Genomic DNA, 21,983 nt, shown 5'->3' with positions numbered 1-21,983 from the left:
AGTGGTGAAATAAATCACTTTCCTTTACAAAAGTGAACATCTCTTGTGTACTGATACAGAGGGGAGCTATGAGCATCGTAGGTTTGTTCTGACACAGGCAGATATGAGGAAGGGGTGAGATTCGAGGTTGGAGAAGTGGCTCAGGAGATGTATAAATTAGAGATGACACTTTATCCAGAAGCAAGGGCACCACGTCTGCTTAAATAGATGCATACCAGAGTCAGACGTGCCTCCTAAGAGAAAGACTACAGACACAGGAATGTGCGTATACATTACCAAATGGAAGGATGTGGCTGCACAGAAAACAAGGTCCAGAAAAGTTAAAACAGAACACGAAGCAAGCAGTCAGATGGTCAAACGATGGAAGAACCACAAATGAACAGAGAAAATACCCAGGGAGGCAGGACCACAGCAAATCCCTCACGCCCAAGAACAGAATCAGAATGGAATGTTTCATGAACAGTGTCAATGGTAAACCTTTAGGAAAATCTTTTACTTCTAGACACTCTGGAGTTGGAAAAAAAAAAAAGATAAAGTAAAGGTTAAACCGTGGTCCCTTTCTAATAGGAGAATGAGCAATGTTTGAGGAGCAGTGAGGTATTTCTACTTTAGTATCTGCTGTAACACCAGTGGGGAGGAGCAGGTGGAACTGAGTTTCTGGGACTGTGAGCCTGGGAGAGTAGCTTTGCATGCATTTGTTTGTTGTGACATATAAAGATTACACAAAACCCTCCAATTTTAGCAAACACTATGAACCTAAGGTCCTTTTCCTGAGCCCCTTTAGATGAAAGCAACAGTGAACTCAACAACAAACTCTGGAAAGCATCACTGATGGGTACTATACTGTCTCCTCCAACCAAAAGTTCTTAAGCACCTGTAGGGGAAGAGAGCACTTTAAAAAGGCTGCACATACATCCCACTCTCTCTTGGATGGTGGCTAGGACAGCCTAAAATAAAGTGACTTCTGCACAAAACAAACAAACAAAACGAACAACAAGAAAAGGAAACACACCGAGCAGCCTGTTTATTTTTCTAGCAGGCAATTATTAGTGGCTCAGTGAGGGTTCCTAGTGGGCAATGACAAACAGCGAGTGTGGGAGAGCAGGTTCCACTGGAGCCATTGAGGCCAGGTGAACTGCACATTCTTGGACTTCCCAGGACGGAACCATCCTCCGCACTGTGTGCTACCTTCTCCTCCAATGACTCTCCTTGGCAGGAAGTAGGCTACACGAACAGATGGAACGGGGCGGAGCCAGAGGGTACAGAAAAGACTGTGAGGTCAACCTTCACCTCCCTTTCACATGAGGCACGACAACATGAAACCTAAATGAAGGAGATGGGCCCATTTTTCTTTCCATGCTAAGCTGTCTTCCCTATGTATATTACATTCCTCCTTAGATAGACTAGGATTCAGGATGGGGCCATGCTCCCTCAAACTGGCATTTTTTTCCTCAGCTGCAACAGTTGCTTATAATATTTTATAGCTTTGTCTTTGAAAAAAATCTAGGGGGTGGCTAGGGGTCAGAGGAAAACTAGGGCCGTGCCAGGGTTACTGAAGCTGCAGAGTGGGTTCCCCAGGGGAAATCTTCCCTTCTGATGCCAGCAGCAAGAGGGAAGTAGGTCAGGGCAGAGCCTGAGTTTTCAGCTGGAGCTGTCCAGCATGGGGGTGTCGCTATCCAGGCACCATCAAGGAACAACTTTGAAGGCTTAAAGAGGATAAAGGAGATAAAACACACTGGGAATGATTACCAAGGCCCTGTAGACTCTTCTTCCTCCAAAGCCATACCTGACGCATCCATGGAAGTGTGAGCTGCAAATCTGCCTGAGCTACACTGCAGAACTGTTTCACGTAAACCGTGACACCAGCTTTTCAAATACCCATAGCTCCTTCTTTGTAAGTTCAGGTTTCTCCAACACCGCAACACCTGGAGTGCCAGGATGTAGCGGTGGGTAGGTGAGTGTATCCTGGCTAGCTGGCCTTCTGGAAGACGATGTCAAAAGAGCACAAATGACTTGTGTTCATGACAAAGGCCTCAGAGGGCTCTTGGATGGCTGGATTGCTAGATCAATCATTTAGACAGAAATACCAAGGCAAGGCCAGAAAAAAAAAAAAAAAAAAAAAAAAAAAAAACCTCAAAACACATTCTCAGGCTGCATGATAACTGGAGTGTGAAGACCAGGAGTTTGCACTTTTAAGCCAGTTATCTACCCATTAGCTAGTGCTATCTCCCATCACTATTTCTGGGAAGATGCTAGCAACAAGTGCAATTCCCTGCCTGGGAAATTACACCCGATCTTCCTGTCCTTGGCAGTATAGCAGGGAGTTGCTTTAAAAAAGGCAAGTGCATGGTGGGAGTGGGGGGGAGGATAAAATGTGTCACACATGCTAGCCAATTCGACACAGCACTTACAGTTCACATAAAACAATTCTATGCTGCATGGCTCATAAGCAACCCAGCACCTCAAGGTCAGAGACTTTTTGAGGCTCCACATGGCTACGATGAGCCATTTAACCCAATTTTGCATAGTCTGTACTATAAGGGATTACAAGCAAACTTGTTTGGAGCCCATCCAATTTCTGACATCCTTACTCAATTCCATCACAGACTAATGGTGTAAAAGCAGTTAAAGACAATGTACAAAGAATCACCATGTCTATGTTTCAACAAAACTTTATTTGTAAACAACTGGCAGAGGGCCAGATTTGCATGGCTCTAGCACGCACATTTTGGTCAGGCTGGAAAGAGATGTTGAATGCTTTGGACTTCCTTTGAGTAAAGGTAAGAATTTAAATCCTCTGAAGGTCCTTGGCTGCTCTGAGCATCAGATCAGAATCAGGTAATAACCTGGTATTTGACTTCGGGCCCTTCCTGCCTTGGGGCTGGCAATACCTCCTGCATGCCAGACAGACCACTGCCCAGGACCAGAATTACTAGATCCAAGAGAACCAAGCCAAAAAGAATCAATCAGTGGCTAAGGAGAAACACCAGGTAGCAGACAGGAAAAAGAAGTGGTGTGATGAGAAGGCCAAGAGAGCCACTTAGGAAAATGGAACTGAGCGGTGGCTGCAAATGTCAGTAGTTCTGTGATAAAGACAGTAGTACTATGTATAAGGGAAGCATGCAGAGAGACGCCTCATCGACCCTTGCAGGACTGCCCCTACATAGGAAGGGGATGGAAAGGCAAGCAGTTTCCTACTCACTCAAAGCAGAGCAGAGACAGGTATTTGTGCCCTGCTTATCCAAAGCCAGGAAAATAAGGAGTATTTATCAGTGTCAGCATCCTGAGAGCCAGCTCCCATCTCTTTCTTGACTTCTAGTAACAGTGACCATGGTATTTCCTCAGTGTCTAGATCCTTCTCTGGTCATGCTGTGCTTCCTCTTACGGGGATCCAGTGAAAACTTTGAAATGTGAACTATTTCTTTCCCCTGAGTAATACAGATTTATAGTATCTGGGGGAAAGCAGGCCAAGGTAGAGAAATCCTGGGCCCAAGTGAAATGATGTGAACAAAGGTTTAATAACTTAAAAGGGAAGATGGGGCAGAGACAAGGACAGTCAGATCTTCAAAATACCCAGTTGTGCTTGATTATCAAAGGCAGAAGAACAAGCATAAAACCAAGGTCTACTGCAGCTATCCAAGCAGCAGCATGGCTCCTGTAGGGCCACAAGGCCGAGTCACACATGGCCGGGGCTCTGCCCATACAGTCATCCCATCATCCTCTTTTCAACAAGCAAGGGCACCAGCACACGCGACTTCCCTCCCTCCCTTACCTCTGTGGAGGAGTGGGAAGGCAAGAGCTGTGTTCTCTGTAAAGCCTCATGGAGTAGGAATAGTAAATAAACAACACTCTTGCTAAATGAAAGCCTCCTTTGACTGTCTCACCATTAGGAAAACAGTTTTCATCTATTCTATGAGGGGAAATGCTCAGGAGAGCTGGTTACAGCTGGTTCCTTTAGTCAAAATCTTAAATTATCTGCGGTTTAGGCAGTACTCCTATGTCCTCTGGATAATGACCTTTCAAAACAGTTTGACCGGGGCTGGGGATTTAGCTCAGTGGTAGAGCGCTTACCTAGGAAGCGCAAGGCCCTGGGTTCGGTCCCCAGCTCCGAAAAAAAAAAAAAAAAAAAAAAAAAAAAAAAAAAAAAAAAAAAAAAAAAACAGTTTGACCAAGTGATCATATCAGCTGCTGTGATGGTGCAGCATGTTCATTACAGACAGACCCTAAGCCAAGGGCTGTGAAGACCGGGCCACTGCAGTGACAGACAAATGTCAACTTTGGATTGGACTAAGGCTCTGCAGACTCATGTGGAAGAGGCGTCAGAGAAAGTGGAGAAAGAGATGCTGCCTTCCCACCAGGAAGTGTTAAACACACAGTAAAACAGCAAGGCACAGAAAACAGGCCATTATAGCTGTCACCCGGGGACAGAAACACGGCTGGGCAGGAAAGTAGTAGAGGAAACAAGAGTTGAAAAGGAAAGAGAATGTCACTACCAGACAGCAGTTCTCAACTTGTGGTCTGAGGGTCATCTAAGACCATAGGATTCTTTTTTTTAAAGATTTATTTATTTATTATATGTGAGTATACTTGCTGTCTTCAGACACCAGAAGAGGGCATCGGATCTCTTTACAGATGGTTGTGAGCCACCATGTGGTTGCTGGGAATTGAATTCAGGACCTCTGGAAGAGCAGTCGGGTGCTCTTAACTTAACTGCTGAGCTATCTCTCCAGCCCAGACCATAGGATTCTTAACAGTAGCAAAATTACAGTTTTGAAGTAGCATTGAAAATAATTTTATGGTTGGGAGTCCTCACAACATGAGAACCTGTATTAAAGGGTCACAGCATTGGGAAGGTTGAGAACCACTACTTTAGGAAATGTTGGTGAAAATGAGGAGTCAGGTGAGAGTGTGATATAGACAGTTCAACGGCTCAAGTGTTTTAAGGTTTCCTCCCTATGTAAGCATAAGAAACCAGCAAAGAATCTGCTGCCTTGACCGGCTAGTGGCATACACCTTTAATCCTAGCACTTGGGAGGCAGGGGCAAGCAATCTCTTTCAAGGCTAGCCTGGTCTATATAGTAAATTCCAGGACAGCCTGGGTTACATAATGAGACCCTATCTCAAAACAAACCAAAAAATAAATTAAAAAAAAAAAAAAAAAAGAAAAGAAAAGAGAGAAAGAAAAAGATTTTCTGCTACTTCCTCTCTGGTGCCTTCAGGTCACAAACTAGAGCGTGCTTGCCTGCTTTCCCAATTCCTGTGAAGGACAAGACTGAAAGCTCCAAAAAGTCAGAAGGCCCCTCCCAGCTAATCTTCAAGTGTTGCTAGACAACAGAGTGTTTGCAGCATTCAAATGTTAGTGGAGGGTAGGGGCGGATATTGCTATCTTTAATTGAAAAATTCAAGCTATACCGTGTGGTTACAAGATGTATGCATGTATGTAGAGGCAGTAAGCATGTCTCTATCAAGAGCTTCTACTTTTCAAGGAGAAGTGCATCTTAACAGAGAGAACAGAGAACAATGTAAAGTGAACTAGATGATTAAGTGCTACACGCCCCAGCCACTGATGGCCAGCAAAGCAGAAGCAGCTTATCCAGGTAACTGGTTGGTATTTGGGATGTGGAACAAATACCTCTTCTGAATAGAGGATTCAGGATTTGTTTGGCCAAATTAATTTCTTCTACTAAAACCAGAAGGCCAGTGTTAGGGAAATCCCAAAGTGGTGGCCACAGATAGCAAGAGTACTGCTGAGTTGAAAAGGTGGTGTCTCAGGGCCTCTAGGGATGACATGTTCTTCCATAGTGCCCAGTGTTAAAGTAATGGCTGATGGGAAAAGGAAATGAGATGCTGATGTTTCTACCCAAGTATGTCCACACTGAATGTCTTGAAGCCCTTCCATCTGCTCTCCAGGATCTCAAGTGAGCCCTGAGAGAAAGCTTGTGGACACACATATGTGCGGCTTCACGCGCACTGTCTAAGTGCAGAGCTGGTGACAAGAGGAAGGGAGGAGGAAGGAGGAAGGAAGGAGGAGGAAGGAGGGAGGAGGGACAAAGGCAGGCAGTGAGGCACACTTCCCACTGCTCTTCCCTGTGCTCACTGAGCAGGATGAATGGATGGCATACTCCTAGAAGGAAGATAGATCTGTTGATGAAGGCTCGAGTAAAATTAGTGGTAGAAGGGCACCATAGCAGCAGAAAGCCTCATTCCTGCCTGCAAGAGTCAGCCCAACAGGCAGATACAGAAATACAATTAAATTAAGTCAGAAAACCCGCTACAGAAAATGCAATTACTCAAAGATACAAATAAATGTTCAAAGAAAATTGGCCCCTGACAGGGTTAGTCAAGCTTCTAAATCCAGCTAGAGGCAGGCTGCTCAGGCTAATTCACCAAGGAGGAGGGCCGCAATGCTTAAGCCCTCTGCATCGGGATCCTGGCTGGGCTGGCCTCATGTGCCAGGTTAACAGTGAGAAGGGACAATTTGGGGGTGGCTGACCAGTGATGCAGGGCTCAAGGAGATAAGATGTGGGCTGACGTAGAAACGGCTCCTGGATGGCAGGGCTGGCCAATGGAAAGGGCGACCAACTTTATCTTTGACATGGCAGGAAATTATGAGATCCAGGGAGAAGGACTGTGTACCCCTCCTGCACAAGAAGCTACATGAAAATGCCCTACCTCTCGCTGCAGCACTAGTTCCTTGGTGAAAAGTGTGGCTTCCTCACTGAATGGCTCTCCTTCCTGCACCAAGCCTGGGAGATTTCGTGCTCCTCTGGGACATTCAATGCCTGTATGAGGAGAAAAGGAACATGTGTGAGAAAGTGTGCAGAAACACTGCCCATACCACCGCTCTCAACCTGGGAGGAGGCCTTACTCTGCTCCCCCTGGTCCTTTTAGCCCCTCAGCCCCAGGCTTTAGCCAGTGCTTATATAATTGGCTTTCCTCACCTAAATGACACTGCCAGCCCAGCAGTGTGCTGGAGAACAAATGCAGCCAGCTCCTAGACACTTCCTCCTTACTATCTGACTTTCTGCCAGGATCCCAAGTGTTAATTCAGTGTCACTTTCCTTTTCCAATCAACACCCCCTCTGTCCTTAGGCTGTGCTTTGCATGCTAGTTCCATCAGCTCTCATTCAGAATAGGAGGCAGAACAACACAGAAACCTGACTGAATAGTAGGCGGCTAAAGCCAGACACAGTGGCTTCCCAGCCTATTATTCTACCATTTATTGTCTTCACGGCCTTGGCTAAACTACTCAACAAAGGCTCCAGTCCTTGTTTATAGAAGTCATATAATACATCTACTTCTTAGCCCAGAAGAGATTATGTTGGGAAGATATTAGAACAGTGCTGGCTACTTCAGCTATCACCATCTTCTTCATTACCATCATTATCGGTCTTAGCAATTCTCATGCTGAAAATCTCAAAATTTTCTATGACCCCCACAGCAAGCCTATTAAGATCTATGAGCACAGAAACCTCTTTTGTTTGTTTTCAATGATGGTACTTTCTCTCTTCGATTCAATCACTATTCTGAAGATACATTTATTACTAATAGTGATCATATATGATAAAGCATAAAGTATGCTATTTTTTAATGTCTGGATAAGAATATATATTTCAAAGTAATGCGGACTGCAACGGTAATTATGAAGGAATGTGACCCAGCTAGAGACAGTTGGGAAAATAAAGAAATGACAATTCCAGAGAACAAAAGTGGTGAAAATCTGTGTCCTGGTTTCTGACTTCTGTTGGTCCCTGGCTCTATAATACTCTGGGGAATAGACATCTCATAACCAACAGGAGAGGGGGTCTACATTCTTACGAGTAAAGAAAAGGAATAGGTCCCGTGTTTGGTTCTCACCCTCTGGGTCTCTAGGCCTCCAGTGGAACAGATTACACAAAATGAAGCTGTAGGTGGTGGTGGTGGGATACAGCAGCAAAAGAATGACTGCAGTGGGCAGCTCTGGCTGCAAAGACGGGACAGCCAAAGGCCCTACCCAAGTCATATAGCTGGAAGATCAAGAGGGCTGCTTTCCCTACACTGTGTCTACCAGAGAAGTAGAACTCCATTTTCTAAAAGCAAGAACTTCAGAGGCCAAGGACCTGAGAATAACCCTGAAGGGAGAGAACCCTGATGAGGCTACAGAGAAATGAAATGAAAGATAGCCCATGTTTTTCACAACATCAATAGCCAAAAACACTTTTCATTTTAGATCTGCAAACTAAGCAAGAGGAGAATTGCCAGGGAGAAAAATAAACGATTTTGTTGAACTATTTTGCCACATACCCATAGATAAAGCATTGCTGCAGAGACAAGAATAATGCAAAAAACAAGTTTCTGATCTCTTCCAAGCCTCATGGCAGAATGGGGTGAGGTGGGCTGCTATATACAAGGATTGCTTTTTCTAGAAGGAAACCCCAGGTCTCAGATTCTCAATAGTGAATTACTAGCTTTAGCCCTTGCCACTTTTTTTTGAATTCTAAAATAGCAAGAAGCATGTCAAGCTGCTAGGAGCTCAGAAACCCTATGAGATCCAGACACCATTTGATCAAGCTGAGGAACCCTGACAGCTCGGTGGGCACAGGTAGCTAGGCAAATCAAGCAGAGTTGCGTCAGAAGGTTTCCCCTTTGGACCTATGAAACACATCCATCCATTCTCTGTGGACAGAAAGGAAAGTGCTATGCAGTTGCTTCTCCAGGCTTCAGCTTATGTAGAAAAAGCCTAATCAGGGTGCTTCCTACCACTCTAATGGGCCATGAAACATTCACGCCAATGCCTAGAAAACATGGGCAAAGGAAGGATGAGATCTCTCTTGAGCTCATTTCCTTTAAGAAACCCCTTGCCAGGGAATAAGTGAACCCTCCATGGGATACCAAACAGGGAGCAGACAGGAGAAGAACCTGTGAGAAGGAGGTTCGCGGGCAGGCAGAGGTAGACATGGAGACTCTTATGAGATGATAACCGCAGATAAAGGCCAGAGAGAGTTCAGAGAAGGCACTCGCTACCAAGTCTGACAACCTGAGTTCAACCTCTGGGACCTATATGATAATAGAAGAGACTTCTACATATACTGTCCTTTGAATATGCATTCATGTTGTGGTACATGAGTATGTGCATGCAGGCATGCATGCATGTGTACACAGATAAGTCAATGTGGACAACTTTAAGGAATCGGCTCTCTCAATTCGGGTTGTCAGGCTTGGTGTACCTGTCAGGCTTGTCAGGTACCGTTACCCATCTCAGCAGCTCTACATGTGTATTTGCATATAAGCATATATACTTACGTATAACTAATTTTCTACAAACTGGTTAATTTTGATTAGTGTCATGGAATGAGTCTATTGTACTGTAGGTTCACTGAAGACAACAACTAAGATGGCTTTGGTACTGGGTTGAGGACTTGAGTAGGTGTCAACACACAGCTTGACAAGCACTGACACTGAGATGCAAAGACAAGGCTGGAAGGGGGGCAGACCCTCATGGCCTCAGAACATCTCAATCCAGGGGTTTATGAATTCCAGACTTGCTTTTATGTCCAAAGTGATAAAGAAACAAGGAGTATTCATTTGGTGACAAATGGGACACTGCCAATTTTAACCTACAAGAGTCAGAAAGGAAGTACCTGGAGCTGCAGCAATCAGGCGAGCACATGGAACAGGGAGTGGAATGTATCCCTCTGTCCAGGGTTCATGGAGCACAGCAGCCTCAAACAGTTGGGAAACTGTGCTGCCTTCCCACCCATAAAAACGGAGGGAGGGAGGGAGGGAGGGAGGGAGGGAGGGAGGAGGAGGAGGAGGAGGAGACGACAGCAGGAAAGGCTGCTTTCCAGTGAGGCTGAAGCAGTTGGTCTGGACCTGGTGACAGTAGCAGCAGAGAACCTGCAAGCTCTGGACTGCCTCAGACTGGAGACAGGCAGTGAGTACAGACACTCTCTCTGGTCAGTGTGTGTAGTTCTGGATACTGCAAATCACCACTAAATGCTGCTTTTCCTGATGACAAGGTGGAGTGGTATTGCCTGATGATAAGGCTGTGCTGACTCAGCCGAGCCTGTCCAGTGTCACAGGTATAGAATAAGTGACCCCCAAGAAACTACTCAAGAAATAAAAATATTGTAACCTGAAAAAATGCCATACCTAAAAAATCCCTAAGCATTCTTGAGCATTTTTCTTTCCCATGATGCGCTGGCGGGATGATGTGAGAGTTACACTTTTCAGATCTGGAAGAGGCTGGGAAGCCATGTACACTCCCTCCAGCTCAGACAAACATTAAGGCCTAGATGCTGAAAGGTAAAGTTCACTGTTTTTCATGGGCTTTCAAACATATGAATGGTTGAACAAAGTTACTTAAAACACGACATAAAAGAATATTTGCTTGATGTTTAGAGGGGTCAGGCAGAGATATGATATCAGGACATCATGACTCTGGCTTCCACATTGCCACTAAGAACTGTTAAATGTCACCAGGCTCAGAATCTTTGTCTCTGACAGGAGAGTCTACAAGGTTACAAGGTCTGGCGTGATTATAAAAACCCTACAATTTGAGGTATGTCCTTGGTGCACCCAAGGTTTGAGTCTTGGAGTACAGACATTAACATTTTCTTTAACATTTAAAAGGCTGGGTTGTGGAGTAATCAATCTATTAAAAAATTATACACTTAGAGACATTGACTAACTAGCTCAATTAACAAAAAACACTTTGGTCAGTCAGCTTTGGAACAAGAAGAACAAATTCTTGCTAATGACAAGATAATAGGCATATAAGAGACTCTATTGATGGTCAAGGGTTATGTATCACTCTGAATATTTTAGAATGTATGCTGAATTCTGTGATAATTAAGCTTCAGGGCTCAAAGTGTGTCTGATCTTTCCTGTATCACACAGTGGGAGCTGAAGGGAAATATGGCCAATTTGCTTTGGCTACAAGTGACAGCTTCCCAATGACTATCAGTCTAGCAAACATGCCAGGCACTATCAGAAGGAAAGGGCGAGTGGAAACAGGAACCAATCTGAAGGATTAGTCAGGGGTGCTGATTGCCTGTCCACTGTGCTCACTGCTGCCCTGCCATCAGAGGAAAGAGAGCAGAGGCACGAAACAGCAGAGGCACGAAACAGAAGCTCCTTCTGTGTGCTTAGAACACAGAAGAGCCACACTTCTTTAAGCCTTCCTCCTTCTATTCACTACTGCCTTCTAGTGCGTCAGAGGCCACATGGAAGGTAGGGCAGCAGTATGAGGAAGACTGTGAGTGCTTGTACAACTTAGTCAGCAAACAGGAAGCATTCCCTGTTAACTGCTGTATATATGGCTGTATAAGGCTATTCCAGAGGCTGTAGGCTGTTAACACCTGAGAGACAACTGGAGTATATTAGGCAGACAGATGCCGTGGCTCAGCCAGTGGTGGGCTTACCAAGCCCCGTCAGTGATGTCCTCCCACACAGGATGCTGGGATTTGTTCTCATCACCCCGCTGCTGGGAATGGAAATGAAGAGTAGAAGTGGGCAGCAGTGAGGGATGGACAGATGTGGTCATGCCAGATTCAGGGGAGGTCAATCTGTAGAGAGGCCAGCCATAAACTGGTGTCCTAAAAAAGGTGGCAGATGGCAGGTGAGCCAGTATTATCTTTTTACTGGAGCTGGCTCTGTATATGCCCCACGTAAAACATAAGCCTACCGAGGAACCACAGGATGGAAGCAGTAGACAGAAAGGTAGCTGTAGCAATGGCTTTCCTCAGACTCGTTGTCCATGTTCTTAAGGTCTGTGAGATGAGATCCTACTTAGGACCCCTAGGGTGACTTTCACTGAGTTCCTATAAATTCACTCTCTCCCTTCACTGTCACCATGAGTTAAAGGAATCTAGTATTTTCAAGAGAAATAAAATGGAAACTGATGTACAACTTGCTTTTGAGGATGGGAACTGTATCATATTCAGGTTTTATTTTTTTCTCACCAGATACCCAATCAATATCCTGTCAATTGACAAAGTAGATTCTCAAGAAGTGTTGAGGAAATAGGGGTGAAAATATTGGGAAAAAGAAGTAAACATCAAAAGAGAAATGGAGGGCTGGAGAGATGGTCAGTGGTTAAGAGCACAGACTGCTCTTCCAGAGGTCCTGAGTTCAAATCCCAGCAACCACATGGTGGCTCACAACCATCTGTAATGAGATCAGATGCCCTCTTGTGGTGTGTCTGAAGATAGCTACAGTGTACTTTAAGTAAATAAACCTTTAAAAAGAAAAATGTCAAAGCCAGTCCCCACTAACGTGCCTTTCATAGTAGTAGAGGGGCTATGCTCTGGCTGGTGACAGCTTCCTGAGCTGTCTTTTTCATACAGCCTTCCCTCTTCCCACACAGTGTCTATAATGGACTAGACAGCAGTAGCTCAATGCTTAGGTGAGCTGTTGGATTTCTAAAGGTCCCAGAAGGCAGAAAGCAGAATGTGCTGCATCCTGGTCTAGAATAACCCTATTGTAAGACAGAGGTGTTTTACATGAATACCAGAGAAGGGGTGACAGAATTCTCAACTACTGACCCCACTGATCTCTGAACTGTCACATTTGGGAACACAGTTTAAATTTAGAGATAAAGTAATGAACCGTGAGCAACAATGTCTGTGACATTGGGGCACAGCTGAGATGTTTGGGTTCCAACAGAACAGAACAGAATATGATCCCATGTATGATCAGCACTGAATGCCAGTGTGGCCACATGGAAATGCAGAAAACTGGAGCACCCTTAAAGAGAGCAGGAGAGAATGAGTCAGGGCGGGAAGGCCTGCCTTTAAAGGGAGATAAAAGGTGCTAAATCGGTACAGCTCAGCTAAGTGGTGACTAAGAGGGTGACACGTTAGCAATCTGCAAACATTTGAAAGGTGTAAACACCAAAGAGGAGGGGAAATGCTTAGCTTGAGAGCAGGGGTATAATTATTAGGGGAAGAAAAATCTGGACACAATATTGGAAAAACAGTGTGGAGATAAGTGCTAGGTTATAAATAAGTTTCCCAATGGCAAGGAGAATGCTGTTACCACATCCTGAGGCTGAAAGGTGCTCGGCTGCCCCTTCGCTTACCATCAAAGAGGTACACACCAGTCAACTGCAACTGCATTCTCTCCATCTAGGGACAAATTTCAATAATAATTCAACTCGAAGTATTTCTGATTTAAGTACTAGTGGCCCCTGAAATGTCTACAGAATTCTTGTTGATCTAATTATGAGGAGACAGAACAGCAGTTCTAGTGGGAGTTTTAGAACAACAACAAAAAGGTTTTATCTGCTTCCAACATGCCTGGCAAGTAGTTAAAGCCGGTTTGGGTATAGACACAGATGCAAGGGATAGACAGACAGCTAGGGTAGGGAGAGTAGCCCCCAGGTGGGAATGCTGTTGAGTTTTCCAGATGGGGAAGTGTGAATCTTTCTCCCTGGCGGAACTGTCAAGGACCAGGCAGTGCAGGAGAGAACACCCAAACAAGCTTCCCGTCACACTGACTGCACTCCAACACCTTTGTCTGAGTTCCTGCTGCTGCAGCTACTCAACTTATAATCCATGGGCTCTCCGCAGAGTTTTCCCTGGATTCAATTAGTTCCATTTCTTTACCTTCCTTGCTACCTTTCTCCCTGCCAACAAACAAAAGTGAAAAGGTCCCATTGTAGAGAGAGAGAGCACAGTACTTCAATGACGCATACAGACCTGGGTGTTGGGGTGCGGGGGAGCAACACTTTTAGACAGTGATTTCCTTTCTAGGTTCCAAGAACAAAACCCCTCAATCATTAGCAGGAAAGGCAGAGACAGGCAGGCAGGCAGGCCACCTGCTTAGTCTTAAGGAATGTGGATATCACTTAAAAACTTAAGTTGCTGGTTTTAGCACTGTTCTGCTCACAGGTGTAAGAGAGATCGTCAATGCTGTTGATGGATCAGTTAACAACTGAGGAACTGGAGGTGACACACTTGCCTCTCAGTTTTCCCTTCCTAGGATGGTCCAGACAGAGAGGAAGGTAAGATGGAGTCTAGCTGGTCCCATGAGTTAGCTCTGTGTGGGATTAGCCCTCAATTTATATTTAAAAGTTCAGAAATAAAACCAGGATTTCTCATTGTCTCAGGTTCTTTATTCTCTTCCTTGTTCTCTAAAGTGGTACTTTGTTTCCTCCGGGGAAGCTCGAATCTTGTGAGCACCTTTGGAGCATGCCACTGCTACAGCTTTCTCAATGATCACAATAAGGGGCTAAGAGAAGACGGAAGTGATCCTAATTAAAGGATCAAACATCTCAGGGAATTGTGGTCAAGGGAGCCAGAACTGGGCAGGGCAGGAGCTAAAAATGAATGCTTTTAGTTTAGGGTTTTAAAGGATGGATTTTATTAGGCTGTTCTGGTTTTGTGATGTTTGATGCATCTGTTGAAAGACTAGGGCCTGAAGTTAATTGGGTCCAGGAACAATAGGGCTGAGTCTTCCCAATGCAGTGGGAACTTCAGCTAACACTGAAGTAAAGAGGGAAGAAGAGGGAAGGTAGCTCCAGTCGGTGGTGCAGAGCAGGGCTGCACACACTTTATGCTTCTCTGGTACAAGTTGTAATAACACCATTAGTCTGTTAATATGTTCCCGTTCTTCCATCAGTTGAGGAAAAGCGAGTTCTTCCTCCCCTAGTGCATGGCACATGGTAGATTCTCAGTAACTGTGGACAGGAATGCCAGGAGGAGAGAATCTAGAGGAAATAATGTAACAAACCTGTTACATCAATCTCCATTCCTGAGTTTAGTATGCATCAGAGTCAACACTGGGAGAATTAAAGAGAAATTCCAGTGACACTTATTTCCAGGACTTCAAGGTGAGCGTGAACTAGATGCAAATCACTGGGTATGGTAAGTGGAAGAGACAAAGAAGGGGTGGCTTAGAGGCTTGACACTGGATTTCTCATTCTCAGTTTAGCTGGGCAGCATGCAGAACCTGCTCCTCCAGACCTGATTTACCAGCAGCTTTAGACACCAAAGAATCACTCCCCAAAGGGAGAAAAAGCTTTTCAGATGGAGCTGGCAGAGGAGAGAACGATCAAGCCTGCATCGGAACAACTTTTATATAATTCCACCTATTGCCCAGCAAGATCAGAAAACAATGAGTTTTAAAGAGAAAACAATTCTCCCTGAATAACATGGCCTTTCCCTTCCTGTGGTACCTCCAGAGCACAGCTGTTTAAAAAGACATAATGGCGGGTGGGCTGTGCCTGGGCTGTGGGCTTCTTCCTCATGCTCATTTGGGGAGTTGCTGTGAGCAGCAGCTGCAATACTGGCCCTGTCAACTGAGTAGTCGACTAGAACAACAGCACGGGATGATTGGTGCCCTCTGGTTATGTCCTCACTGTCATATCAAACAGCCATCTATCTTTTTATTAGGAGGCAGAAAATAAAGAATTTTGAGGTATAAAAAAGTAGAGAGCTTTTAAGTGACAAGAAGGCTCGTACAAGGCGGTGGCTTTCCTGTAACTCATTGTGGAGAAAGCATCTCAGAAGAAACCCCCTGAACCTGGGCCGGAAGGGGAGCTGGTTCATACGAGAACCTCCACCTTGCTTCTATGACTTATTTTAAACTTGGAACTTTATCTCTGGATCAAACGGAACTTAAATTTTTCCCCCTTTTCATTTCTGATACTCAAAGGGGTCCTGGTCTTGGTTTGTTTTATTCTATGATAATGAGTAAAGAGAAATATTTGAATCTACCATCCAGACTCCGAAAGCGATTAGCTTCAGGGTAAGGAAGAAGCCACAGGAAATACCCACGTGGATCTTGCAAGTACAAGCTTCCAGAAGGTATTCTAGCACACATCTGGCAGGCAAACGTAAGAGCTACTTACCTGCATACATTTCGAGTGACTTCTAAACCAAGCTGTGTTGTGTTATTTGAACAAAATGGTTTGAGATGTGTTTAGTGTCCTTCCAACTACTGCCTTTCTTGAGCTTGCACTCACTGACAATTGCTCTGGGCTCCTCCTCCTGAGGAAAATGAATTCCAAATGCCTAGAAATTGGTACAGTCAGTTAGCAGAAGAGAGGAGGAAGAAAACCAGCCAGTGTCAGAAGCATTCAGGCCCATGAATAGAGAGAATGGATAAAAACCCAGAGAGCTGAGAGTCCTTTCTCTAACTAACTTTAAAGAAACCATGGAAAGAAGCAAATACAGCAGGGCCAGCCAGGAAGCAGAACGCAAAGGCTTCTGAAGAGACAGTGCTCTCAAGAGGACACACAGACACATGTCCTGATAGTGAAGCAGCTTGCGGTCTGGAGTGTGGGTAGAGAATGACTTTCCCTTTCTTTTCTGTCTTGCTTTTCTCTTGAGAGTCTCCATATGTAGACCAAGGTGAGCTACAGAGTTCCCGAGCTTAAGGTCTTCCTGCACCTCTCAAGCGCGGGGAGTATAGGCTGAGTCTGTCTACCCTCTTCCTTCCTTTTTGGGTTACCACACTCTGAACAGCAGTGTTCTGGAAATTGACTTTCCCAGCATCCGTTTTTCTTTTTTCCAGATACAGTCTTACTATGTAGCCCCAAACGGGCCTACAACTTGCTACATACCCCATTTTTGTATAGCTCACAAATTAATACATGTTTTTCACACTTCTGGGTGGGTAAGAGAAAAAACAAATCAAAATGGTATCCTGGGGTATTTGAGAATCATGAGATTCAGATTTCAGTGTCCACAAGGGAACTCTGGCTAAAGTGCCCATCCATGGCTTTTTTCATGGTACAAAAGCGTTGAGCAGTATGACAGATATCATAAGCCCCAAGTAGCCTAAAGTATTATTATCTGGCCTTTTACAGAAATGTTTGGCAACATTTATTCTCAAGGATGCCATTTGATATAGAAACAATATAAAACAAAAACACAACCAGGCAAGATAGTGTTCACCTAGATTAGAAAGAAGAGTAGAGGCAGCAAACAGCATAAGAACTGTATACCTTCTACCACTAGTAAAAAATAGAGAAGGACCCACAGCTTGAAGGACACTGTCTAGGTAATGTGTGTACCCCTCACGCTTGCTCCTAGACCTTACCCTGTGAAAGCCTCTTTCACTGCCATCACTGCTCCCTTAGTCATGATTCAGATTTCCCCATGCAAAACATACACACCAGAAGAGCAAACATGGAGTATACATTACATAAAGTTGCCTTCATCTGACAGAGATTTCTCCTTGTGTGTTTAAGTAATAATACCTCAATCCAGTTTACCTAAGCTAAACTCTTCTTCGGCTGTTTTTCTCTCATCCAGTGCCCTCTGCTCCTGGCTTAACTGTCCTCATGCTGGAAAATATCACTCATCACTTGTTGCTTCTTTCCTTCTCTACCCACATGGGTCAGTGCATGCTCTGCCCTAACAATTCTTTTTACTTAATCTTCATAGCTCTTGCCCTCTGCATTCAAAGTCATTCTCCTCGTTCAGACTCCTGAATTCTGGCTTTCCAGAATCTTCTGATTTCCCTGCCTACCATCCATTTTCTTTTATAGAGTTTTTTTTTTTAAATATGTACAGCTACCAGAATAATCTTCTAAAGCACACATTTTGCCCTTGAGTGGCATCCTGTATTTCACCAAATAATATCAGAATTCAATAATCTGACATTCCAGGCCCTATAAGACTTGTGTAATTCCTTGGGACCATATAAAACCTCTACTACCCATCTGACAGCCTTCAAATATTTGAAGACACAACATCTATTTTTTCTCATCCTCGTCTTATTTTCTCTAGGCTAAACATTCAAGACCCTCATGAGACAAGAGTTTTGATTTCGTACTCTCATTCTTTTCCCTCTTTATACTTACATAATATGAAGTCTTCTCTCTGAAAATACCTTTTTGGTTGATCTAATTAAAAAAGATCTAAAGGTGTGTGGAGTGTACAGTGGGCAGCACTTTCCTTTTTCACTATTGAGAATTGAGTTCAGGAGCTGAGAGATGTGTTGCCTTAGGGAAGACTTCAGAGTGGGGTCGGTGGAACGGTGTATGATTCTCACCCTCTGATTGACTAGGCCTTCAGAATGAAGCTACGGTGACAGAGCAGGACTTAGCCAGCTGAGGAAAAGCCATCCCCAGAGTGGGGACTGTCCCTTTAGAGGCTTCTGCCTCTACTGGCCCCCTTTCCAGCCCATTCCACTCTCAGCAGCAGCCCAAAGGCACAATGGAGACCCTGGTGGTGGTGTGGCAAGCAGCCTATTCATTTCCTTCCCTCAGTGAAGCGCTCTGGGGATAAAAGGACAGCAAATCTAAACCACTGCCCAGAACCCACTTTGCAGAATCCAGGGGAAAACTGGTCTACTGAAGCAATTAGATCCCGTTTGGAAGACCTGAGGGGAAACAAAAAGGATCTTTTTTAGTTTTCACTGATGCCATAGCACTACTGTCTCAGGCACCACTGTGGCCAGTGTTCAGGGAAGGCAGTGTGCTTAGTAAGGCTTTTAGCTGCTGTCACATAGGAACAATAGGTCATTAAAGCACCAGGATTTGTACTATAACACTGGACAGATAGCTTCACCTGAGAAACAGGAGAAAGGCAAGGTCAGTAAGGAGGAAAACTCAGATCCCAGAAAGACCAGCTTCCCTAGATGAACCTGGGACAAAAGGTTGTCTGTACAGTATCAGAGGACTGCCTTAACATGTATACCACTGTACCACTGAGGAAAGACCTGGGTAGAAATGTGCCCAAATTAGGACACACAACCAAAGTGTGTGTGTGTGTGTGTGTGTGTGTGTGTGTGTGTGTGTGTGTAGGGGTGGGGGCAGGAAAAAGTGGTGTATAGTGCTTAGGATGGTAGGGACAGTAAAATTTCCTGAACACAGTTCAGTCTGGCACATTCCCTGATAATATGGGGTAGGGTGGAGGGTGGTGGAGGTGGCAGAAGGATAGGATGCAAAAGCATGTATGAGTACACACATGCATGCCCTCATTTATCCAAGGAAAGAGGACAAAGAAGGGGAAGGAAAAGAGAGAGGGAAGAGGGGCTGAGATCATATGCAGGAGTCTAACACAGAACATTGGGAGATTGTGACTGTTACAGTGTCTTGGCACTCAGGAAGCTTGAGATCAGGTTGAGTCTACCTACTGCAGGCATAGTGAGAGTGTCTGCAGCACAGTGGAGCAGGACAGCCATAGCTGGACCTTTCTCTTGCTCATATATGGCCATCATTCCTGGAAAAAGGGTTACTTTCCCTTTAGGTACACTCTGCTGGTCTCCTCCAAAGTCCATACAGTATGTCTGGTCCTTTTACCATCCTGCATACCTCATAGACACTGGTTTTCTCTCTACTTCTCTCATATGTACTTGCAAGCAAGCAAGCAAGCAAGCAAGCAAGCAATCGAGCAAGCAAGCTGGCTAGCTAGCTCACTGTGTCTTCTGAGCTGTGGCATAAAGCATGCCATTTGTATTATGCCCAATGTCTGAGTAAATGCCAGAGGCTGGTGATGAGACCCCTATTTATAAAGAGAAAAAGAGGGCTACAAGTCCTTGTGGAACCATGGAGGACCTAGGTAGGAAGTAGCATGCTTTTGTGGTTATCTATTTGATGAAATAACATATTTGATATAATAACAAATACTATTTGTGTCCCTAGGTCTGGTCATTAAAAGAATTAATTGTGTGTACTCTTTGAATGTAAAACAAAACAAAATAAAAGTGGCCAGTTCTGGACAGGTATCTTCCTTGGCTTTGCCTTCCACAATTTTTTTTTTCTTTTTTCTTTTTTTTCGGAGCTGGGGACTGAACCCAGGGCCTTGCGCTTGCTAGGCAAGCACTCTACCACTGAGCTAAATCCCCAACCCCGCCTTCCATAATTTATAAGTTACCTGGGACATTCTATGGTCCACAAATGGATCTCTTAAGATCAGAAGGCAATTAGATCTCTGAGAAGGAAATGGTAGTGCTAGAGCTGTGTAACCATGCTTGTGCTGGCATTTCCATCTCAGGCAAAGGACAGCTGTCAGTAAAGGGCGGGCCCCATGAAGCAAACTCCACAGCAGAACACCCGTAAGGAAAAGAAAACCAAGATAAATGTTTCATACAGAGGAAGGCCACTAAACAAAAGCATCCTTTGTTTTGTGATTCATCTAGCCCTAGTGGACAACTGTTCAGGCTGGGGCCAGTAGGACAGGTGGAAGTTTGGTTGGGGATATCTTCTAGTCAGCCTGGAGCTTCAAGCTCAGTCAATACGACAGAAGTGTTCTTTCTGGGCTGCCAGAATACAAACTTCTTTACTTCTCTGCATACTCTGACACTTACCAGATCATATCTAGGGATCAAAAAAAATCAGATCTCTCTTCTGGAGATAGCCTGGTGAGCACCCCAGAAGTCCATGAGGGATCTTCAGGGCAGGAGTGAGGAGACAGTGTGAGAAACTCCAAGGGATCGGGATAGATGAAGACCACTGAAGTGACCTTGTGTGTTCAGACAGAGCTGACATTTATAATTTGTAGGATCCCTAACATTCTTATTCCCTTTTTACCAATGCTCTGGCAGAGATGTTGTAACATATTAATCTTTGGAGTTGAGTGATACGGTTTAAAATACTGCAGGCTTGGCTGCCATTCCCTCCCCTGGGGTCTCAAAATAACTCCACACAAATCATCTTTGCTAAACACTCACGCAGGCAGCTCTCCTCTGCTAGCACACACATATCTTATGTAAGGGAAGAAGCCACCCAGCTTGCTGGAAGACAGGGGCACTCCTAGAGAGGCAGTCATAGTCTAGAGGCTAAGTTCACGTTTCCTCAGTGAGAGGACATCCAAGGAGGTTGAGGCAAGAAGGTTGTCCAGTTCACAACTGTCTGTAAATAAATGCAACTCAGCCATTCAGTGACCTCTTACCACAGAGAAAGTCTACTCAGCTAGATTTGGGAAAGTAATGAGGAGAGAAGCCAATGTAGCTTCTTCTTAGACTCCACAGAGTTTGCAATGGAACCCAAAGAAACATGGAGAATAGGGCAGTGAATGGGGGCAGCTGCAGAGCCTCTCAATACCTCTACATAGGCATATAAAATAGTACTGGTCTCCAGGCCATGTTCATATTCATATTCTGGCCCACATCTATGTGGCTGGCTGGAGGAGAAGGCCTGGGAGAGCCAGCCTATTTGCTAGATTCTCAGCAAATCAGGTGGTATCTAGGACTGAGATCTTCTGCTCACTGGTTTGCATCAACAGCATCATCTCCCTGGCATAATCAGTGTGCTCCAGCCCCAAATAATCACTTTATGGAGTCTGGGTGATGGATCTACACTGCCAGACAACCAGGAAGGCCTCAGGCCTCTTGTGTCCTGATAGCCTTGACCAGGGTCGAGCTTGGTGAAGCTCTGAAGTTTGCATCTTATTCAGTGTCAGTTCTAGCCAACCTTAGGGCTGTGGCAAAGGCTCTTCTCAGAACTGTCTTAGGGGAAACACAAGTGGCTTCAAAGCCATCGCTTCTGAAGGATAGAGACAAGATGTCTTAAGGGCATGTATAAGTTCACACAGACTGCTCTGTTACCCATTTCTCCTGGTTCTCCCACCCTCACGGTGGCAGGTCTCTTCTGCTTTCTAATACTTTCTCCTGACTGTTTCTGAAGGGCTGGGGCTTCATGGCAGCTCATTTTTGGCTACATTTTATCCCAATCTTTGTCATCACTGAGCAATCACAGATGTATCGCTGAGCACCAATTTCACCATAAATTGGAGATCTCAGAACTGATATTCATTTCTGAATTTACCTGTACCTATAAATGTCTACAGGCATTTAAGAGAAAAGGCTTCAAAACTAACCTAAGGAAACCTTTTATTATCTATAACCCAGAAAATTGCAGTCCTCGTTCTCACCGCTCATTAGCAAACAACTAACAAATTTCCATAGATTCCAACATTACTTGGCGATTCTCAGGTCAGTTCTACCCGGTCATGTACACTAAGCTAGGCTTCCTCAACTCGTCTCCAGTCAATGACAATCATATCCTAGCTACACATGCTCAGCTGGTTCAGAGCTGTTCAAGTCTACTC

At 44.7% G+C, this 21,983-nt stretch overlaps 1 protein-coding gene across 3 annotated transcripts in view; it reads right to left on the bottom strand.

Moving 5' to 3' along the window:
• Snd1 (staphylococcal nuclease and tudor domain containing 1) overlaps positions 1-21,983 on the bottom strand; it is a 399,105-nt gene that overhangs the window by 86,586 nt on the left and 290,536 nt on the right. For all 3 annotated transcript variants that reach the window (NM_022694.2, XM_087659177.1, XM_087659178.1), the window contains 1 exon segment: positions 6,673-6,782. In NM_022694.2, the coding sequence (NP_073185.2) occupies positions 6,673-6,782 (110 nt within the window).

Source organism: Rattus norvegicus, chromosome 4 (genome assembly GCF_021556685.1).
Source record: "Rattus norvegicus strain SHRSP/BbbUtx chromosome 4, alternate assembly SHRSP_T2T, whole genome shotgun sequence".
Classification (NCBI taxonomy): Eukaryota; Metazoa; Chordata; class Mammalia; order Rodentia; family Muridae; genus Rattus; species Rattus norvegicus.
This window is presented reverse-complemented; position numbering and strand designations above follow the sequence as displayed.